This window comes from Ctenopharyngodon idella, chromosome 3, assembly GCF_019924925.1.
Source record: "Ctenopharyngodon idella isolate HZGC_01 chromosome 3, HZGC01, whole genome shotgun sequence".
NCBI lineage: Eukaryota > Metazoa > Chordata > Actinopteri > Cypriniformes > Xenocyprididae > Ctenopharyngodon > Ctenopharyngodon idella.
Genome location: NC_067222.1, coordinates 6343944 through 6366330, shown reverse-complemented (window position 1 = coordinate 6366330; position 22387 = coordinate 6343944). Strand labels below are relative to the sequence as shown.

Below are 22387 nucleotides of genomic sequence, written 5' to 3'. Positions count from 1 at the left end.
TATCCTATCAATTCATAGGCACTCCTTTGGCTAAAATGATCTGTGCTGAATTGGTCTGGTCTGACTCAGTTTAGCATTGATTGGGTGAAAACTGTTCAAACCTACTGGCTGTGGAAATCAGTGGGCGTGACTCATTATACTATAAGCGAAACGCCTTAAAAGACGCATGCTCTATGCAACCAAAACGGCGTTTTTTTAGGCGGCATATGGCAAGATGAACGGTGTAAAAAGCGGTGCTTTTCATGCACACTAAAACACCGTTAAATACGGTGTCATTGACATATTTTTGTGCGTTTTTTACGGCGTTTGTAATCACAACTGTAAACGCGATTAATCTATAGCGTAATTCTGACCCTTTTGGCTTGCCGTGTTATGTTGACGTGTTAAAATTCACGTGTTTTTGGCCCTTTTGGCCTTCCATAATTTCACGCGTGAAATACACGTATTTAACACGTTGTTGACGTGTTAAAATTCACGTGTTTTTGGCCCTTTTGGCCTTCCATAGATCAGTGCCCTGACTACTGAACTAGGGAGCTGATTGAGATGCACGCTATGGGTGCTCTGCCAGTTCTTGGCCACACCAATAGATGTGTATTATTTCTGTATTTTTACTGTTTTTTTTTTTCTTTCTTTTACACTCAAGAATTATAGTTGAGAATGTCTATTTCATAATATGTTTATTTGCACTACCGTTCACTTGCACTACTGTCATTGTGGCTTATTTGCACTACTGTTTCTGACTACCATCTCTCATATGTCATATATATGCCATTTTATATCTGCATTTTTATCCTCTTTAACTTTATTAATATCATAAATATGTGTATTTGCACAACCGTTAAGCATAAGCGCCATACTGTCAGGGAGTGAATTTGCACGTTCACTCTGCGCATCGCCAGTGAAAATCGCTTGGGTATGAACACAAAAAACGTCTCGAAAAACGCTGGCGATAAGCGCGTGCGATATTCGTCCCGGTGTGTACAGGCCTTAACGCGTCAAAAATATTTAACGCAAACGCAGCATCCGTTTTTCCTGTCATCCTTTGGCATTACAATATATGATCACGCTCTTATTCATGCTACATGCTACATGCTTTTAAACCATTTAAGCGCATCAAAAGAGAAAAAGAGAATGCACTGTCTGTGGATGTCCTGTCACACACAAGACGCACAGAAAGACGCGCGCCAGAATGTCACGCTTGAACGAACAATAACAATGCCAAAAAAGTCCGTTTTGTCGAGTATCCTCATTAGAGCAGCCTTGATTGAGTTAAATAAAGCCTTAAATGAAAGTAAATAGTTGTGAGAAAGTGGGACGCGCGGGAGATCCGCGTCATGTGCGGCAGATCTTAAAGTGACAGCAACCAATGCTATCTGTCATTGAAGAACAAAGGTAACAGAGAAAATTATCACATTTAATTTTTTGCAAGTGCAATGCATTGTAAATGGTTATTCACTGTTTATAAGGAAATGTCAGCTTTTTTGCAATAGCACCTGTACAGTGTCTAATAATTGCTCTTCAGTGTTAGACTTTGAGTGAAAAGCCTGTGGATAGTTTATGGGGATGCACATAAATATATTGTATACACATACACACACACACACAAAGAAAAAAAATCATACAGGCTTGCGAACCCAACCATGCATACACAAACTAAAAAAACAAACTAAAAACTTGCAAACAAACAACAGACTTTTCACTCATGCACACACACACACACACACACACACACACACACACACACACACACATTCACTCACAAATATTAATGAATCACACTCAATCACCTCTCTCTCTCTCTCTCTCTCTCACACACACACACTCACACTCACACACACACATACACACACACACACAAATAAAAAGAAAAAACAATCAAATTTGCAAACACAACCAAGCACATGCAAACAATACACTTTTCACTCATATACACACACACACACACAATCATTTATTTATTTTTTATTTTTAGATTTTTATTGTATTGACAGCTCAGCTGTATGTGGACACCTTTCGAGTAGAAATGCATATTGCAATTTTTTGTAGCAAATAAAACTCCCATAGTCCATAACTACTGTAGTTTTAACTTATTTTAATATAAATTCAGTTAAATCATCAAACATTTGTATGACTTGCCAGTGACTTGTTTGACCCAAGCTACGACTTGACTTGAATTGCTCGACATAAAGCAGTGACTTGACTTGCTTGATTCTCAAAAAAATTGAAGGTTAAGACTTGACTTACTTTTGACTTGCATATGTGAGCACATGGCAGTTTTGTTACATATGTTACATATGACCAGAGGTGGGAGTAAGTCACAGTCTCCACTGTCTACAATAGGAGCATTGTTGATCTAGTGTGCTAGCTTCGCTGCTGTGTTTGATGGGTTGAATCTTAAATGTCTGACAGACAAGATGGCACAAGGTAATGCTGTTTTTGATGTAATTTTCCGAACATGAATATATGCAGTAAGATTGTAATTTAATGAACTGAAACTAGGTTTCTTCCCATTACCCATTAGCTACTCCTGTCACATCCTTTTATGTATTTTATGTCTGTAAAGACTGACTTGTTATTGAATAATATATATATATATATATATATATATATATATACATATATATATATATATACACACACATACATACATGTTGTATATGAACTGTTCCTGTCATGCCTTTTTATTATTTAAAATGAAACTCCTTCAATATGAGGCTGACTGACCCAGCACTGTCAAAAAACAACCTAGCAAATGGGTTAATATATAAAAGCTGGGTCAAAATAACAAATCATGTGTTCAGTCCAATATTTACCCAGCACTGGGTTGCCAAATAACCCAGAAATGACTGTTTTTAACCCAGCATTTTTTAGAGTAATGTTTAGAGAGAAAAATTATAGAAAAAAGTAATAAGAACTAAGATTATTAATTAACATATTGATTCAATAAACATTAGGTTAAAATAAACATATAAATAAATAAAATGCTTAGTAAAAATTAGTAAAAACATAAACAGTAATATAACAGTATGCAATGATATATATATATATATATATATATATACAGGTGCTGGTCATATAATTAGAATATCATCAAAAAGTTGATTTATTTCACTAATTCCATTCAAAAAGTGAAACTTGTATATTATATTAATTCATTACACACAGACTGATATATTTCAAATGTTTATTTCTTTTAATTTTGATGATTATAACTGACAACTTAGGAAAATCCCAAATTCAGTATCTCAGAAAATTAGAATATTACTTAAGACCATTACAAAGAAAGGATTTTTAGAAATCTTGGCCAACTGAAAAGTATGAATATGAAAAGTATAAGCATGTACAGCACTCAATACTTAGTTGGGGCTCCTTTTGCCTGAATTACTGCAGCAATGCGGCGTGGCATGGAGTCGATCAGTCTGTGGCACTGCTCAGGTGTTATGAGAGCCCAGGTTGCTCTGATAGTGGCCTTCAGCTCTTCTGCATTGTTGGGTCTGGCATATCGCATCTTCCTCTTCACAATACCACATAGATTTTCTATGGGGTTAAGGTCAGGCGAGTTTGCTGGCCAATTAAGAACAGGGATACCATGGTCCTTAAACCAGGTACTGGTAGCTTTGGCACTGTGTGCAGGTGCCAAGTCCTGTTGGAAAATGAAATCTGCATCTCCATAAAGTTGGTCAGCAGCAGGAAGCATGAAGTGCTCTAAAACTTCCTGGTATACAGCTGCGTTGACCTTGGACCTCAGAAAACACAGTGGACCAACACCAGCAGATGACATGGCACCCCAAACCATCACTGACTGTGGAAACTTTACACTGGACCTCAAGCAACGTGGATTGTGTGCCTCTCCTCTCTTCCTCCAGACTCTGGGACCCTGATTTCCAAAGGAAATGCAAAATTTACTTTCATCAGAGAACATAACTTTGGACCACTCAGCAGCAGTCCAGTCCTTTTTGTCTTTAGCCCAGGCGAGACGCTTCTGACGCTGTCTGTTGTTCAAGAGTGGCTTGACACAAGGAATGCGACAGCTGAAACCCATGTCTTGCATACGTCTGTGCGTAGTGGTTCTTGAAGCACTGACTCCAGCTGCAGTCCATTCTTTGTGAATCTCCCCCACATTTTTGAATGGGTTTTGTTTCACAATCCTCTCCAGGGTGCGGTTATCCCTATTGCTTGTACACTTTTTTCTACCACATCTTTTCCTTCCCTTCACCTCTCTATTATTGTGCTTGGACACAGAGCTCTGTGAACAGCCAGCCTCTTTTGCAATGACCTTTTGTGTCTTGCCCTCCTTGTGCAAGATGTCAATGGTCATCTTTTGGACAACTGTCAAGTCACAGTTTTCCCCATGATTGTGTAGCCTACAGAACTAGACTGAGAGACCATTTAAAGGCCTTTGCAGGTGTTTTGAGTTGATTAGCTGATTAGAGTGTGGCACCAGGAGTCTTCAATATTGAACCTTTTCACAATATTCTAATTTTCTGAGATACTGAATTTGGGATTTTCCTTAGTTGTCAGTTATAATCATCAAAATTAAAAGAAATAAACATTTGAAATATATCAGTCTGTGTGTAATGAATGAATATAATATACAAGTTTCACTTTTTGAATGGAATTAATGAAATAAATCAACTTTTTGATGATATTCTAATTATATGACCAGCACCTGTGTATATATATATATATATATATATATCTCATAGGAGGTTATGAAACTTGTTATACAACTTGGTTATGACATTTGAGGGCATGATAGTGTTAAATGCCAAATTGTAAACTATTAAAAATAGTCAGGCATAACTATCTTTGTTTTCCAAGTGGGTAAGAATGTTGTGAATGGTAGATGAAATCATCCTCTGTGGATCTGTTAGTCCTGTACACAAACTGTAGTGGGTCAAAGGACTCTGGTTTGGTGCTCAGGATCTGCTTCTTTAACAAAACACTTGATGAGAACTGGTATGAGCGCCACTGGTCTGCAGTCATTAAGACAAGAGACTGTGGCTTTCTGTGGAACAGGGATGATAGTGGAGCACTTGATGCAGAAAGGAACTGTCTGTAGTCAGAGTGAGGGAAAAATTGAACAAACACAATCACATGATCAGAAACACCACACTCTTACAACACTCACCAGGAAGAGACTGACTTGTTATTTCTCCTTTTGGTCATACTGACTTTGTCTCGACAAAAGCAATAAAGAATCAGCGAAAAATGAAGAATGAGGAAGAAAAACTTTCAAGAAGGATTTGAAACAATTGTTTCTGAACAGACAGCAGATTTTTGTGATTCTTGTGATTTATTTTTTTTTTTTCATTTTTAAAACCTTGATTCAGAAAGTGAAAGTAAAGTTCGGATTTCTGGAGCTCAAACAGTGAGAATGGCTTCATTATCTGAAGATGCTTTTTCTTGTCCCGTGTGTCATGAAATCTTCAAAGATCCTGTTATTTTATCATGTAGTCACAGTTTCTGTAAAGAGTGTCTTCAACAGTTCTGGAGAACCAAGAAAACTCAGGAGTGTCCTGTCTGCAGGAGAAGATCCTCAAGAAATCGTCCTCCAATTAATCTTGCATTAAAAAACTTGTGTGAGTCGTTCCTGAAGGAGAGCAATGAGAGGCGTTCATCAGGATCTGAGATCTGCAGTTTACACAGTGAGAAACTCAAACTCTTCTGTCTGGAGGACAAACAGCCTGTGTGTTTAGTGTGCTTTACTTCACAGAAACACGTCAATCACACATTCAGACCCATCAGTGAAGTGTCTTCATTATATAAGGTAAGACAGATTTACAGATGAGGATAAACACTTGTTTAAGCTTATGTATTACATTTAAGATATTACAGAAATCTCTGGTGTCTTATAGTTTTTCTCTTTAAATTGCAGGAGGAGCTCAATACAGCACTGAAGTCCTTACAAGAGAAACTGAAACACAATAAAAACATTAAAGGAGAGTTTGAGAAAACAGTTCAACACATCAAGGTGAGGATTGATACTTTTGACATATTTACAAGTTTGATTAGAACAGCTGAACTGGTTTGTCTGACATAATTACATGTTCCTTTATTGACTGAAACACACACACACACACACACACACACACACATAGTTGTATATGTGGTTTACGGGGACTCTCCATAGACCTAATGTTTGTGTATAACGATGATCAAGCACAGACACCTTTGTCAGCAGGTTATTCAGCAGTGGGCGGGACTAATGCACCTGCGCTAATCCCTTTGGCTAACGCTCACTTTCCACGTTTTCATTTTAGCTATTTTTTTTTAATTGAACACTTTAGACTTTATTCACAGCAGCGCCATCTTTGCATCTCTTCAGTGGATTGTGCTATTTTTTTTTTTTTTTTTTTATTCTTTATTTCTTAAACATTTTAGATGTGTAGCTATTTACATCAGAGCCCAAGATCCGCCCACATTCATAAGATACAGAGATAAGAAAAAGAGAAAAAAGAGGGGGAATCATTGTTTAGAGGTATAACCAGTACATCTCAAGATTTCAAGAGGTCTGATAAAGTCTCAATAAGGTCCAACCAAAATTGTATTGTCCTCCTGGTGGCGCCATCACTTTGGCTGTGGTACATTTCAAAAGGGCAATGTCCAGCAAATAGGACATCCAAATAGACATAGCTGAGGTAGATGGCACCAACCAAAGTTTCAACCTTTTTGGCAGCAGTGAGGGCAGCAGACAGAATCCTCATTTGATTGACAGACAGTTATAGGGAAGAATCATCCAACAAAAGAAAAAGCAGTGGATCCTTTTGGATCTGAATCTTTAGGAGATCAGTCAATATGTCCTGCACAGAGGACTAGAACAACTCGATTCTAGAACAGTCCCAGAATATATGCATATATGTACCATGACTTGCATTGCTGCATAGGTAACATAAGGGGTCAGGCTTTCTTTTCATTTTATATAATAAACAGGGGATGGCATACACCTTATAGATTAACTTACAATGAATCATTTGATGTGCTGGGTTTTTTGAGGTAGCAAAACAATTTGTCCAAACAATGTCCCAGTCAATCACAGTGTTAAGTTCTCTCTCCCAGAAGCTCTCAATCGGAATGTTTGAGTACTGTCGTACCACAAGTGATTTATAAATTATACTCACAATGCCTCTAGAATCCATACTAGAATCTATCCAATTTATCATAGAATGAGGAGATAGTTCAGTCAACCAGGGTACACCATATGCTTTCAGCGCAGATCTCAATCTTAAGAAGAATCCTGGAAGAGAGAATTCATCTTTTAGAATCTGAAAGGACTTGAGCCCATAATCATTGTACAGATCTTTTAAAGTGTAAATACCACATTCAGCCCAGCATTTGGAAACAAACGGTTTGTTGCCAGTACAAAGATTATTATTATGCCAGATGGGAGTAGAGTCACAGTAGAAATCTGAAACTCCCATAATCTTTTCTGCTGCTTTCCAGATTTTAACAGAATTACTTAAATTGAACCAAACTTTTCCATTTCTTTCTTTGATATATTAGTAAAGGGTAAATCTTGTAGACGAAATGGGTAAATAATATTAGCTTCTAGGGCCCGCCATGGCACAGAGCCCTCATTTGGTACACTAAATAATAGGACCAAAAATCTGGTAGAGATAAGCCACCATGAGGTTTTAGCCGGTGCATAGATTTGGGACGAATTCTAGGCCTTTTATTATTCCATAAGAATTTTGTTACTGCCATATTAAGTTTTTTAAAATAACCAATAGGTGGTGTCTGAGGTAACACTGAAAATAAAAAAACTTACCCTTGGAAGTATATTCATCTTAATAGTGGCTATCCTACCATGCAGTACCAAGCAGAGTGGAGACCAACAGGGAAGATTACTTGTAATCTTATCAAGAAAAGACTGATAGTTCCACTTGGAAATGTGAGATAATGAAGGAAAAACTCTAATTCCAAGATAGTTAAACTGGTCACTAACGGGAATCATAGTGGGTAAGGCCTGAATCTCTGATTTTGCAGCTATATTGAAGTACTGATTTGCTCCAGTTAATTTTATAACTGGACAGTTTACCAAATGTATCAAATCATTTTAAGCATTCGTTAACCGAATCTGTGATATTTGATACATACAACAAAACGTTATTGGCATAGAGTGAAAATTTATGGGACGTATTCATACAGCTTATAGGTACCATTGCAGGGCATTGTCTAATTACTTGGGCCAGAGGCTCCAATGATAAATTAAAAAGCAAGGGTGACAGGGGACAGCCTTGAATGAATGAATGAGGCATTTATATAGCGCTTTCCTATGTACTACTGTACACCCAAAGCGCTTTACAATCATATCAGGGGTCTCTCCTCATCCACCACCAGTGTGCAGCATCCACTTGCATGATGTGACGGCAGCCACAGTACAACAGCACCAGTGCCCTCACCACACACCAGCTCTAGATGGAGAGGAGAGAGAGTGAAAGAGCCAATTCAATTGATGGGGATTATTAGGAGGCCGTGATTGGTAAGGGCCTATGGAGGGAATTTGGCCAAGACACCGGGGTTACACCCCTACTCTTTACGAGAAGTGCCTTGGGATTTTTAATGACCACAGAGAGTCAGGACCTCGGTTTAACGTCTCATCCGAAGGACAGTGCTTGTTACAGTGTCCCTGTCACTATATTGGGGTGTTAGGACACACACAGACCACAGGGTGAGCACCCCCTGCTGGCCTCACTAACACCTCTTCCAGCAGCTACCTGGTTTTCCCAGGAGGTCTCCCATCCAGGTACTAACCAGGCTCAGCCCTGCTTAGCTTCAGTGGGCAACCAGTCTTGGTCTACAGTATGTAAGTCTACATACAGTATGTAGACTTGGTCTGATATGGCTGCTTTGATGCCTTGATGAGTGCCCCTGCCAAGACAGAAGGAAGGAGAAATAGAAGAACCAGTAAATACCCTGGCTGAAAATTTAAAATAAATAGTTTTGAGAGCTCGCAAAAAAAGAGCCAAACCCAAAATGCTCTAGGACAGACCACAAAAGATTCCACTCAATTCTGTCGTATGCTTTATCTGCATCCAGAGAAAGAACTGCAGAGGAAGCTGTATAGGAGTCTGCTTGTTGCAAAATATGAAGAAGCCTAAGTATATTGTCTGCAGTAAATCTCCCCCTTAGAAAACCTGATTGATCATAGCTAATCAAGTCTCCTACACATCTATTCAATCTTAGAGCCAAAACTTTTGCCATCAGCTTAGAATCTGTGGACAGAAGGTTAATTGACCTGTAACTAGAGCATTCAAGTGGATCCTTCCTTTTCTTCAGCAGCAAAACCATGAAAGCTGTGTTTGGGTCCCTATGTAAAGCTCCTGTTTCTAAAGTTAAGAGAGTTGAGAATCAAGGGTGCTATTATATCCCATAATATCTTCAATAACTCTGGGGAAATCCCATCTAACCCAGGGGCTTTGTTAATGCTCATGGAATCCAGGGCAGATTTTAATTCCTCGATTGTCAATGGGCTATCCAATATATTGCGTTGAGAGTCATTTAATTTAGGAAGATTTAGATGTTTAAGGAATAAAATCAAAATTTGTTGGGTCAGTGCTAGATTCAGAAGTATACAAATGTTGGTAATAGGATTCAAATGCCCTATTTACATCCTTAGGTTGAGTATATACTGTACCCTCATGCCTTATACCCGAAATACTGGCATTAGATTCAACATCCTTCAGCCTCAAAGCCAACAGCTTAGAAGAGCGTTCTCCATGTAAATAATAAGACTGTCTAGTACGATGAATGATGAATTCCACTCTATGTAAATATATAGATTTTAATTCTGATTTAAGAACTTTTATTTCTTTAGCTTTAGACTTGCAAAATTTGCCTTTTAGTTCTTTCTCTAGTAAACCAATTTTTCTAATTCAATTTTATGGCTCTCCCTACATTTTTTATTAAAGGATGAAAAGCTTATACATTTACCTCTAATATAACTTTTAGTAGGCTAGTTTCCCACAATACCTGGGGGTTAGAGGCTGAATCTCTGTTGATCTGCAAAAACTCTGTCAAGGAGTTCAGCCACAAATGTACGGTCCTGTAACAGGGAGGTGTTAAATCTCCAGCAATTGTATCTGGAGCCCAACAATACCGCGGTTAAAGATGTAATTACTGGAGAATGATCAGATAAAAGAAGTAAATTTATTAATAAAGGGAATAAGAGAAGGGGACATAAGTAAATAATCAATCCTTGAATAGCTCTTATGACGAGCTGGAAAAAATAATATGTGAATGTACAAGGGGGTTGTTTTTGAGCGTTCACCTCTATAAATACGGTGGGCTCTTTCAATCTCCATTACTTTGTTGGCAAGAGAGGGAATCCATTTAGGAAGATGATTCTGTATAAATCGCAGAGGGTCATCTCCTTCCACACTCTCTTTCAGCCCCACTAGACGGATATTGGACTGGCGACTTTTATCTTCGATTCTTGTCAACTTTTCCTGAAGGGAGTCCGCCACTAGCTTAATCTCCATGGTGTCTTTTTTTGCGTTACAGAGCGCTGCCTGCATGTTGTCAAAATTATTTCTTATCAGACGAATGTCCTCTTCCAGGCCTCCAAGCCTCTCTGCAATCGGGGCGAATTCTTCTTTAAACAGTTCCCTAATGAAGCTGAGATGCTTTAGCTCGTCGGCAACAATGGTGCGAAGTTCCCCCTCAGGAACACAATTAGGGTCTTTAACTCGCTTTTTCTCTGGGGAAGCCACACTCTTAACCTGAATTAGTTGACTTTACTAGAAAATTGCGTGGAAACTCGTTGCACTAATCCATTTTAGTTTTTACACAAGATGAAACTAAACAGCTTAAGTTGTATGAACATAAATTCTTAAGTTGTGCAGTAGATAAATCAAGTTTATATTAGTAGTCTTTACTGAAATTCATTAGTTCACATTATTAATGTTTTTGAGCATACATTTTATAAAATAACTATTAAGTTAAATGTTTTTAAGTAGAAATAAATGTTATATTTTATATAAGTAATGTTATATAAGTAATGTCTTATAATTTAAAAAAATTATACTACTTAAATTGATTTTTTTTTTAAATTGATTAATTTGAAGAAATTAAACAATAACAACATTTCAATGTTGTTGTTTTTTTTGTTTGTTTTTCTTTTGTTTTTCTTTTTTTTTTTTATTGTTGACAAAAAAGAAAGAAAGAAAAGAGGAAACACTTCAATGTACTCAACTTGTCAACCAAAAAGACAAATAAAAACATTTTGGATAAGCAAATCTTTTTGCTTAACAATTGTAAATTGTTTAGAGGAAAATGAACACAGTATTCAACAATATGCAGACAAGCATTTAACTGAATGAAAATTAAAGATTAAAGAAAAAGACCACACACGCACACTCCCGCATGCGCACACACACACACACACACACTCCAACTGTTGACAACTTTTGAGTTCACAACATAACTCGTTTCAACAATATGCCGTTTTAAACATACAGTACACTTTTAGCACAGAACACTGGTAACTGCAGTGACTGGACAATCTGAACAAGAATCTGTTCAAAGATTCACATCACCCTTCTTGAGAACAAAAAACAGTCATGGAAACTTCTCACAATTCCTTTGTGAAAATTAATTGTAAGTTGATTTTTTTTAATGTTTGTAAGCTGGATTTTAGTTCACTGTGGCCCAACATGAGAAGAACTTGTTGGGTGAACTGGAATGTGTTCTTCATTGATTTGGGGCATTGATTTGTTCTTCATGACATTTCTCATTACATAACCATCAATAATGTTAAAAAACATAGTCTTGTAATGAGACAGACACATGAGAGAATGTGTGAAGTGGTTGCAGAATATGACTATAGATAAATAGTAGCACAATATGAATATAGAAAGAGGTTAGAAAGACCATTTGCTACTAAGTTTCAGTGATTTAAAGTGTTAGTTCACCCAAAATGAGTGTTTCTGATCCACACATAGGCAGTGAAGTCATTGCAACTTTTGAGGTCCAGAAAAGTACTAAAGACATCGATAAAATGGTCAACGTGACTGCAGTGGTTCAACCTTAATGTTATGAAGTGACGAGAATACTTTTTGTGTGCACAAACAACAATTTCTTCTCTTCTATGTCAGTCTCCTGAGCAGTTGACGTAGTGAACTCAACGCTTCTAGGTTCTACGTCAGAACGTATTGGCCGGCTCCTATGTCAGCATCACACGCATACATTGTGCGGATCACGTGTACAGCGTTTGTCAATACCGAGCCGGCGTTCTGACAAAAAAAAAAAAAAAAAAATGGAAGTGCTGCAATGCCTTTACTACATCAACAGCATAGGAAACTGACAGGGTAGAGAAGAAATTGTTGAATAAAGTCGTTATTTTTGTTTTGTTTTTGCGCATAAAAAGTATTCTTGTCGCTTCATAACATTAAGGTTGAACTACTGTCACGTGGACTATTTTCACGATGTCTTTACTACCTTTCTGGACCTCAAAAGGTGCAATGACGTTGCTGCCAATGTGTGGTTCAGAAACCCTAAGATTTCATCAAAAATATCTTAATTTGCGTTCCAAAGAGGAACAATGGTCTTATGGGTTTGGGACGACATGAGGGTGAGTAATTAAAAACATCTTCATCTACCTGAGGCGAGACGTAACCAGAAGTCACCTTTGACTATTGTAAGATATTTAATGTAATATAAAGGAGTCATGACATGGATTTTTTTTATATGTTCCTTAAGGTTCACTTATTATGTAATTAATAAAATGGCGACTTGACATGTAAGGGTGTATGTAGATAGAAATGGCTCATTCTAAGGTAATAAAAACATAACCATTCATTGTGTAAGGTCTTTATACACCAGTGAAAACATAATTATGTATATTTTATTGCATTTCTGCCAATAGATCCTCCTAAATTTTACACAGTGCACCTTTAACGCTTGTTTTGTGAGGAGAGGCTGGGGGATTATCTGTATCTGTACTTTACAGAGTCAGAACAGCTACTTCTACAGTACTAGTACTTCATAAAGTTAAAGTTGTAATTAACTAACCCACATTTACCCTCTCACACCTCATGCTGCTCCAGAATCAGTTGTGTCTTTGAGATGATTGAAGTGAATGTGATTTGATTTCAGTCTCAAGCTGAGCACACAGAGCGTCAGATTAAACAGCAGTTTGAGAAGCTTCATCAGTTTCTCAGAGATGAAGAAGAAGCTACAATCACTGCACTGAGGGAGGAAGAGGAGCAGAAGAAGCAGATGATGAAGGAGAAGCTGGAGGAGATGAAGAGACAAATCTCAGCTTTTTCACAGGGAAACAAAGACATGGAGGAGATGATGAAAGCCAATGACGTCTGCTTTCTGAAGGTGTGATTTCAGATGATTGATTGATTGATTGATGATTGATTGAGTTCTTGATGATAATGGTGTGTTTGTTCTGCAGAAGTTTCCAGTCACAATGGAAAGGTGAGTGATCTGCTGGTGTCTCTGGTCTCTCTGCTTCTGATCCAAAGCCACTGCAGTTCTGACTCCTGAATGTTTTTCCAGAGTCCAGATCTCACAGCCGGATCCACAGATGGCTTCTGGAGCTTTGATTCATGTGCCACGTTACTTGGGCAACCTGCAGTTCAGAGTCTGGAAGAAGATTCAGGACATTGTCCAATACAGTGAGTCTGGAGAAGATCTGTGCTCTTATACACACTATAGTAAATATGTTGTCACATAATTTTCAATATATGAAAAGAGGCAATTCTTCATGTATTATTTAATATATTGATCATAAATGTATGGAAATATGTTTTCTTTCTGTAAGTGATATAATGAGAAAATATTTCTTAAGATGTTGTTATTGGTATGTTAGAGAACGTATTAATTTTTCAAGGACTGCAGGAACATTCAAAATATTTCTTTTCTTAAGAAGATTTTTATGAATCCTGAATCATTTTGAAAAGGTTTCTAGAAGAAGTGCTGCTTCATGTATTTTGATTTTTCCATGTTTCAGAAACACAATGATGAGGGTTTGTTCAGATAATGATGTTTACCAGAAGAACCTGCTTCAGTTACTCACAACACACAGATTTATTACATCTTAAAATATTGAAATCATGATTATTCATTACTAAGTCAAACACATCAGACAGTAACAAAGTATTTAGAACACAAACATTAAGATTCAGTTTAATGAAGATGATCAGATGATGATGAACAGATTTTTTACAGATACAGTTTTTCATCTCAACAGCTCTGATTGTTTGATTGTGATTTTAACTTTTCCAAAATATCAGTTTCTCTTGATGAGACACAAATGTTTGAATCACACATTTAATGTTTGTATCTGATGCCATTAAACACTGATAATAAAAATGAGTGTGTGACTAAAAACACTGACAGTGATCACAGGAAAATGTCTGATGTGTTTGATCAACAGGACGAGTGTCATAATTCATATTAATCTGTGTACGGTTCACTCATGATCATTATATGAACATCAGAATAAAAGCATCTGTTGATTGTGTCTCATCAGCTCCTGTGATTCTGGATCCAAACACGGCTTATCCACGTCTTGTCCTGTCTGATGATCTGACCAGTGTTAGACGAAGAGAGAACAAACAACCTCTTCCTGATAATCCAGAGAGATTTGACTATTATGAATGTCTTCTGGGTTCAGAGGGTTTTAACTCAGGAACACACTGCTGGGATGTGGAGGTTAAAGAGAATTCATCCCAGAGATTTGGAGTAACTACAGCATCAAACCAGAGGAAAGGACATAGTTGTTGTAACACTGGTGTCTGGAGTGTGTGGTATGAGTCACCTTACTATGCCTCACTGTTCCAGCCCCGCACTGGTTTTCATGTTGAACAGTATCTTGAGCGTGTGAGAGTGTATCTGGACTATGACAGAGGAATGGTGTCATTCTCTGATCCTGTATCTAACACACATCTACACACATTCACAACCACCTTCACTGACACACTCTTTCCTTTCTTCTGTTGTTCTTCCTCTCTGAGGATCTTACCGGTCAATAGTCAGTAATTGTTACTCCTGTAGGTCTGAATCAATCTACTTTCATCTTTTACACTCATCATGTTTTTTGTCTAGTATACATCTAGTATATTTGTCTAGTATTTGTATGTGTTTAACTTCTCAGAAATGCTCTTAAATGGACAGTTCACCCAAAAATGAAAATCCTGTCATCATTTACTCTCCCTCATGTTGATCCAAACCTGTTTCTTGTTAGATATTTTAAAGAATGTTGGTAATCAAACCATTTCTGATCCTCATTGACTAACATAATATGAGAAAAATGTACTATAATAAATAACAAAAAGGTGTGTCCAAACGTTTGCCTGTATATTTCACACATGAAGATCCTCTTGCAGTCAGTGATAGACAGTGTCAGTCGTGTTGAGCTGGTGCGGCTCCTCTCCTCTCTCTGGGAAAAGTCTGGATGTGAGGAACAGGTAGAGGAAAGAACAGGATGTCCGACGGAGAGCAGGGCGACGGGGGCGGGGAATTGTCCGGAAGGAGCAGAGGGACGTTAAGCAAGCAGTCGCTTTGAGTGATGGGCGGCAGGATATGTGGGCGTCAGTCTCTCCTCTTTTGCCCCTCCCATTTACATACTGGCTCCGCCCTGATGCCACACCCACCAGAGTCGTTCCAGTGTCATTCTGTGGTTTGTTTCCTCTTCCTGTCTGTTATTTCTAAACTCTGCATCCACTGGCTGAGCTCTGACGCCTCGTCTCTGCTTTTTACATTTTTAGTTTTGTTTTTCTCGTCGCCATGATACCAGCGCTGAACGCTGACTGTTTGCAGCTGTTTATTCCTGGATATCTCATCATCTTTTTGAGGGTATCGATGTATAATTTTGGGTAATGGCCTGTCTTGTGTCTGAATGCATTTGAGTCCGTTTAAGGGTGTGTTTCAGAGAGGTCGACCTGTTAACGGGTTGGAACGGTCAACAGACTGACCCGATGTGTTTCGGATTGTGTTTAAGACTGAACGCAGGCGATGATGGGGTGGTAAACTAGCAGACAAACCTGTCAGACCCACCGTACGGAAGAGCGGAGTGGGCCGGAGGTTGACCATGTGACGCTTTCCGCCTTCCTCGCTAGTTTTGACGATGATCCCGAATCCAGCAGAACTCCCTGGAGTTTCATCCATGCTGGAGTCTGGAGGAAGAACAGAGATCAACGTTTTCAACTCCACAAAAGCCACGTTAGTACTGTAGATTAATACAGATGTCACTCCTGTTTGATTAGTTCAGTTATTTACAGCAGTGACAAACACATTCTACAACACAATTCAATCACCAATTTCATATATATTATTTGTCTTTTTTTTTATTTTTTATTTTTTTTTAATATAATTGTGGTCCGAATACCCCCATGGGGCTGTAAGGAAGTGCTAGGAGTTCTGTTAAAAATGTATTAAAAATAGATTTGATTGAATAGCATAAATAAAACATTAGATCAAAATAAATAAATACATTTAAAATTAGATTTTAAAAGTATGGGGTTGGGGGTTCTCTAAATGTTTAGAGGAAAAAGTGTAAAAAATAAAATATATAAATTAGAAAATTAATTAATAAATGAATTAAATAAAACGATTGAACAGAATAAATCACTAAATCAATATCAATATTATAATAAATCAATGAAATCAATATTAAATAATAAGATAAATATAAACAAATAAACAAAAATTTGATTTAATTGAATAAATAAATAACATTAGATTAAAATAAATAAATACATAAAAATACTATTTAAATTAATTAGGGTTCACCATGCACTCTAAAATGCTGGGTTATTATTTTCTTTTTTAACCCAAATGCTGGGTTCAGTTGTGTAGTTTTATTGGGTTATATTTAATATTTTTACCTATGGTGCTGGTAGATTTCTGTAACTCAGCTGCTGGGTCATTTTTACTGTCAGTGCACATGATGAACACAGAGCTGGGTCAATTTAACCCAATATTGGGTAGACAAACCAATTAAAACTGGATACATTTGTCAACGGTCATTTTATTACTGTACAAACAGGAAAATGCCTGTAATTTCACATTATCTTTTTTATTTACATGTACATCTAGAAGGAAAAAGGATGAAGGAAGGAGAATGAAATTTAGCCTCCTTCCTTTACACTGAAAAACTGAATACACTTTAAAAAAAAAAAAAAAAAAAAAACTACAACTACAACTGAAATTTTGTTCAACCAGCAAACTATACTAAGTTAAGAAACCTAATAATGTTAAAGCTCTTGTATGTTCAATTAATTTCAAAGCAAGAACCCTCATAAGGAACCATACCGCCAAAGATAACTCGTGTTTTAATAAACTCAAAGTAACTTGCCAAAGTGGTCCTGTCTGAACTACAAAACATGGTGTCATAAGTCGGACAGAAGAAACAAAAAGCACAACTGAAAAAGATGTCGCTAGCAAACACCATCAGCTTTGTCTTTTCAAGTCAACTTGGCGGAGAACTGGAATGTATGACTTCAGAAATTCGAACTGTACCTCATTGCCAGCGGCGTGGCAGAGAAATCAGAGACAGTGCAGTGTGATACCTTTCTTCATATTGCGGGTGAAGAAGAAATTAAAGTGTACAACACATTCCAATTCACAGAGCGAGAAGTCAATAAAATTGAGGAACTGAAAAAGAAATTCAAAGAATTCTGTGAGCCCAGAAAGAGCATATGTTTTTTACAAGAATACAAGGCTCAGAAGAAGCAATTGAGGCATACTGTACGTCACAGATCTTAAACTCAAGGCCAAAGACTGTGATTTTGGTGATTTGACTGATTCGCTTATCAGGGACAGAATCGTATGCGGAATAAAAGACAACAATGTTCGTGCAGGATTGTTGCATGAGGCAGACCTCACGTTGGAAAAAGCAATCGATACCTGCCAGGCCAATGAGTTAACATAAAATCAGATGAAAATGCTAGTTGAAGAAATAAGCAGTGTTAAAAACACAAAGAAAGGAGGAGGCAAAACAGTGCAAAGTGAACAAAAAAAGTAAACAGCATACAATGGAAAGTCATCACAAAGCAAACGTGAAATGTTCAAGATGTGGTTACCAACATGAGTACAAAACGTGCCCAGTTAATGGACAAACTTGCAAAGCATGCAACAAAAGAAACCACTCTTTGTGAAAATGTGCAGAACGCAAGTCTCCACCAAGAAAATACAGGCAATAGAACAAGGTGAACAAAGTGATGAACAAGATGATTTCTTTGTTGGAACCATTGATGTGAAAACAACACAAACAATCAAAAACATGCACACGGTCACCACTGAAACACAAAGTCAAAAAGACAAACGGACCAAAAACCTGAAATTGAACATAAAAAACATTATATTTAAATTAGACACAGGGGCTGCATGTAATAATACCCAACAATGTATTCAAGTCACTGGAAACTCAAACAAAACTCAAACAATCCACCTGTCACTTAAATACATATTCTGGCCACAAGATGTCACCTGTGGGACAAGTTCAACTTACCTTCACCTACAGAAACGTCTCAGGTTATGACTATAACCATGGTTCCCTGAGAGAGGGAACGAGACACTGCGTCCCGAAGGGGGCGCTATGGGAACGCCCTCAGCGTGAATGCGTCTGATGCACGTGTGTCAACTAGCCCAATGGCGAGAGTGAATGTCACTGGTGGGTGACGTCACGACCAGGAAAGGATAAATACACATCCGGAAAGACCGGCTTCAGCTTAAATTGCCAAAGCAAATCGATCACAGGGATGCAGGGAGTATGGCAACGTGACGCAGTGTCTCGTTCCCTCTCTCAGGGAACCATGGTTATAGTCATAACCTGAGACGTTCCCTTTCGAGGGAACTCGCACTGCGTCCCGAAGGGGGCGCTATGGGAACGATATCCCCAAACGCCATAATTCCAAAATGCCTGTCCGTGTGAAACTGTGGCACACTAAGACGAGAGCACTGATGAGCCTGGAGCTGCGTCCAGGTCGAGATATATCATCTCACAACGTGAGTGGCGAGGATCAGCCCACCACATTACAGACTTCCTTGAGGAAAACCCCCAACAACAAGGCCGGGGAAGCCACCATACTCCTAGAAGAGTGAGCTCTAACAGACAGTGGATACTGCTGACCAGAGACCTCATACGCAAGTGACATAGTCTCAACTATCCACTTGCTAACCATGGATGCAGGGAGACCCCTTATTGCGTGGTCCAAAACAAACAGTTGATCTGAAGTCCTCCACAGGGCAGCTCCGTGGACATTAGGTGTCCAGTACTCACACTGGACACACAAGATTCAACTTTTCCTGGTCTGGATCTGAGAACAGAGGACAGAAATCTTGCAGCACTATAGGCCATGGAATATTGGTCAGAACCTTAGGTATATAACCCGGTAGGGTAAAGGAACACTTTGACCATCCCTGGTGCACACTCAAGGCATGTAGGGGATACAGATAGGGCCTAAAGGTCTCCTACTCTTTTTAGGGGAGAAATGGCAAGGAGGAAAACAGTTTTCAACATCAGAATTTTTTCTGAGACAGAATCAAGTGGCTCAAATGGAGCTGCAGGTAAGCCTTCCAACACAAAGGCCAACTCCCAAGCAGGAACCCTAGTGCATGCTGCAGGCCTCAGCCTCAGAGTGCCACGAAGGAAACGATACCTCAAAGGGTTATACCCCACAATTATACCATCCACAGGGACATGGAATGCAGAAATACGAGGATAGTTTCCTTGTGGCTGGAGTTCTGGAGTAAAGTATGGTTTCCACAACCTCGGTTGAGAGACCAGATACTATGAGTTGGGCCCCCTCAGGGGCCAAACCCACAGGTTCAATACTTCTGGGCGGGGTGAAAAATCAAGCCCTTCACCTGAGATAGAAGGTCTCTCCTGATCAGAATCTCCGAGGGAGAGCCGTCGAAGAGAGACACAAGTTCCAAGAACCATATCAGACTTGGCCAGTAAGGTGCTACTAACAGTAGACTTATCCCTTCCCGGCGAATTTTGTCCAGAACTCCTGGGAGCAGAACAATTGGGGGAAAAACCATGTCTGTACCACCCCAGCCATGTCTGTACCATGGCATCCAGTCCAAGAGGAACTGGATGCATATGGGATAACCACAGTGGACAGTCGTATCCTGAGACGCGAAAGATCCACTTCCACGTGGCTATAAATCTCCCATATGAGCTTCACCACTTTGGGGTGAAGTCTCCATTCCCCTGGCCTCAGCCCCTGTCTCGAAAGGACGTCTGTTCCTATATTCTAGGTCCCTGGAATAAGATTGTTCTCACGGAGAGAATCTTTCCCAGGGACCACAGGAGGATCTGGTGTGCCAGATAGTGGGCACGAGCGCAGACCCCCCTGTTGATTTATACAAGAAACCATCGATGCATTGTCTGTCCAGACAGCTCAATGACCTCTTAGGTCTGGGAGGAAGAACTTCAATGCATTGAAGACTGCCATCATCTCCAGGCAATTATGTGCCACGAAAGATGACTCCTCCACAGCCCTTGAGCTGAGCGGCCTTCCATACCACTCCCCAGCCTGTGAGAGAAACATCTATCATGAGAGTGACTCAATGATATTAAGCTCTTAACACAGGGCCCTGGGACAGGAACCAACTTTTCTTCCATATCACCAAGGCGCGGAGACACCGCTGCGTGATCTTGATCATACGAAGTGGGTTCCCCCTCAGGGAAAACCCTTGATCCTGAGCCACTACTGTAAGGGTCTCATGAACAGCTGCCACCAGACCCAACAGTTTTAGAAAACTGTTTTACAGTGAGTGACTGGCCTAGATATATCTCCTGTGTGACTGAAAAGATTGCAGAAATACGAGTGGGCGACAGAACGGCCCGCAGCGTCACTGAATCCATACCATGCCCAGGAAGGTGTTTCTCTGTAATGGAGAAAGCACACTCTTCTTGGCGTTCAGCCACAACCCCAATTTTTATATGAGCAAGAACGACATCTCGATGTCGAACTGACCATCTGTTCCGACTGCGCTAATATTAGCCAGTCATCTAATCAGTTCAAAATGCGTATGCCCTTCAGCCTGAGCAAGGCCAGAGCTGCATCTACGCATTTCATGAACGTGTGGGGTGATAGAGCTAGACCGAATGGAAGAACCTAATATTGGTATACTTTGCCCCTGAAAACAAACCTGAGGAACTTCCTATGCTGTGGAAGGATAGAGACATGGAAGTATGCATCCTTTAGAACTATCATGACAAACCAGTCCTTGGATCTGGTTTAGCGTCAACATTTTGAACCCAAGTCTCCTGACTGAACGATTCAAATGATTAAGATCTAATATAGGATGCAACCCTCCATCCTTCTTTGGAACAAAATAGTAGCGGCCCTAAAAACCCTAACTCTCTGCTGGGAGGAGGAACCCATTTTGTAGCTCCTTTCGCAAATGAGTTTACTTTCTGTTCCATTACCAGAGCCTGCCCAGTGAGATAAATTTGGCAGAAGCCTCAACTCTGCCAGAAAATCCACAAAAGGGAACCAGCCTCTCAAAGCTGGTCTCTGGTATACCTAGAGCAGCCACTTTGGTGACCTGAAATACACTGGCAGGAAACAACCCATTTGACTGCTTTTCGACCCTCCTCAGAGGGTGCGAACCTGACACAGCGTCGTGTGAACGCTGAGTCATAGCTTGCTGGAAACTGCTGCGCCCTGAAGCACCAAGGGTGCCAGGGTTGGTAGAACGGCCCCATACGGACAATGAAGTTGAGCGGGCACCATATACTGAGGTGTACACTGCTCTATCCAGTATGGGGCTGCCCTTAGATGTCATTCAGAGGGTGCGAGCCTGATGCAACGTCGTGTGAGCGCTGAATCAAAGCTTGCTGGAAACCGCTGCGCCCCAAAGCACCGAGAGTGATGGGGTTAGCAGATCGGTCCCCTGAGGGCAACGAAGTGGCACGGGCACCGTATACTGAGGTGTACACCGCTCCACCCCGCAGGGGGCTGCCCTGAGAAGCCTAACACCACTGGCGTCAGGATCTACATGAAAGGCTGAACTAATACATGAATCTAACTACTTAAAGTCAGATAAATATGTATTATTTTAATTTCTCAAAATTAAATTACAGCCAACTGTCCATTTAATTCCTGAAAAATTAAATGCAGCAAATGATCTATCAGACAAGTTAATACTGTCTGAAAGAAATGCTAAATATAGTATGCATATAGGCCATACACACATCAAATTTCATTTAATCTCTCAAAATTAAATGCAGCCACATATCAACCAGACAGGTAAAAACGGTCTGGATGAAAGGCTAAATAAAGAGTTATTAGTGCAGACATATAGCTTTTAAAAACCAGGCAATATCCCATTTAACTCCTCAAATTAAATGCATCAATGAACCACCAGACAAGTGTACACGGTCTGAATGATTGGTTGAATATTTATAACTGCCGTCTGC

General features: G+C 39.3%; 1 protein-coding gene across 1 annotated transcript; it reads left to right on the top strand.

The window, feature by feature from the left end:
- Window positions 1-5137: 5137 nt before the first annotated feature.
- On the top strand, window positions 5138-15299 carry LOC127508674 (nuclear factor 7, ovary-like). Its single transcript, XM_051886814.1, has 6 exons — window positions 5138-5770; window positions 5879-5974; window positions 13096-13326; window positions 13403-13425; window positions 13507-13625; window positions 14483-15299. Exons 1-6 carry the CDS (start codon window positions 5378-5380, stop codon window positions 14989-14991), a joined length of 1371 nt encoding a protein of 456 aa, XP_051742774.1. The 5' UTR covers window positions 5138-5377; the 3' UTR covers window positions 14992-15299.
- Window positions 15300-22387: the final 7088 nt, after the last annotated feature.

What these genes read in the sequence shown, in the direction of transcription:
- LOC127508674 (XM_051886814.1), top strand. Translation starts at nt 5,378, where the DNA reads ATGGCTTCATTATCTGAAGATGCTTTTTCTTGTCCCGTGTGTCATGAA. An exon ending in AAGTGTCTTCATTATATAAG is followed by an intron (nt 5,771 to 5,878) that starts GTAAGACAGATT and finishes TTTAAATTGCAG; the next exon opens with GAGGAGCTCAATACAGCACT. An exon ending in TCAGGACATTGTCCAATACA is followed by an intron (nt 13,626 to 14,482) that starts GTGAGTCTGGAG and finishes GTGTCTCATCAG; the next exon opens with CTCCTGTGATTCTGGATCCA.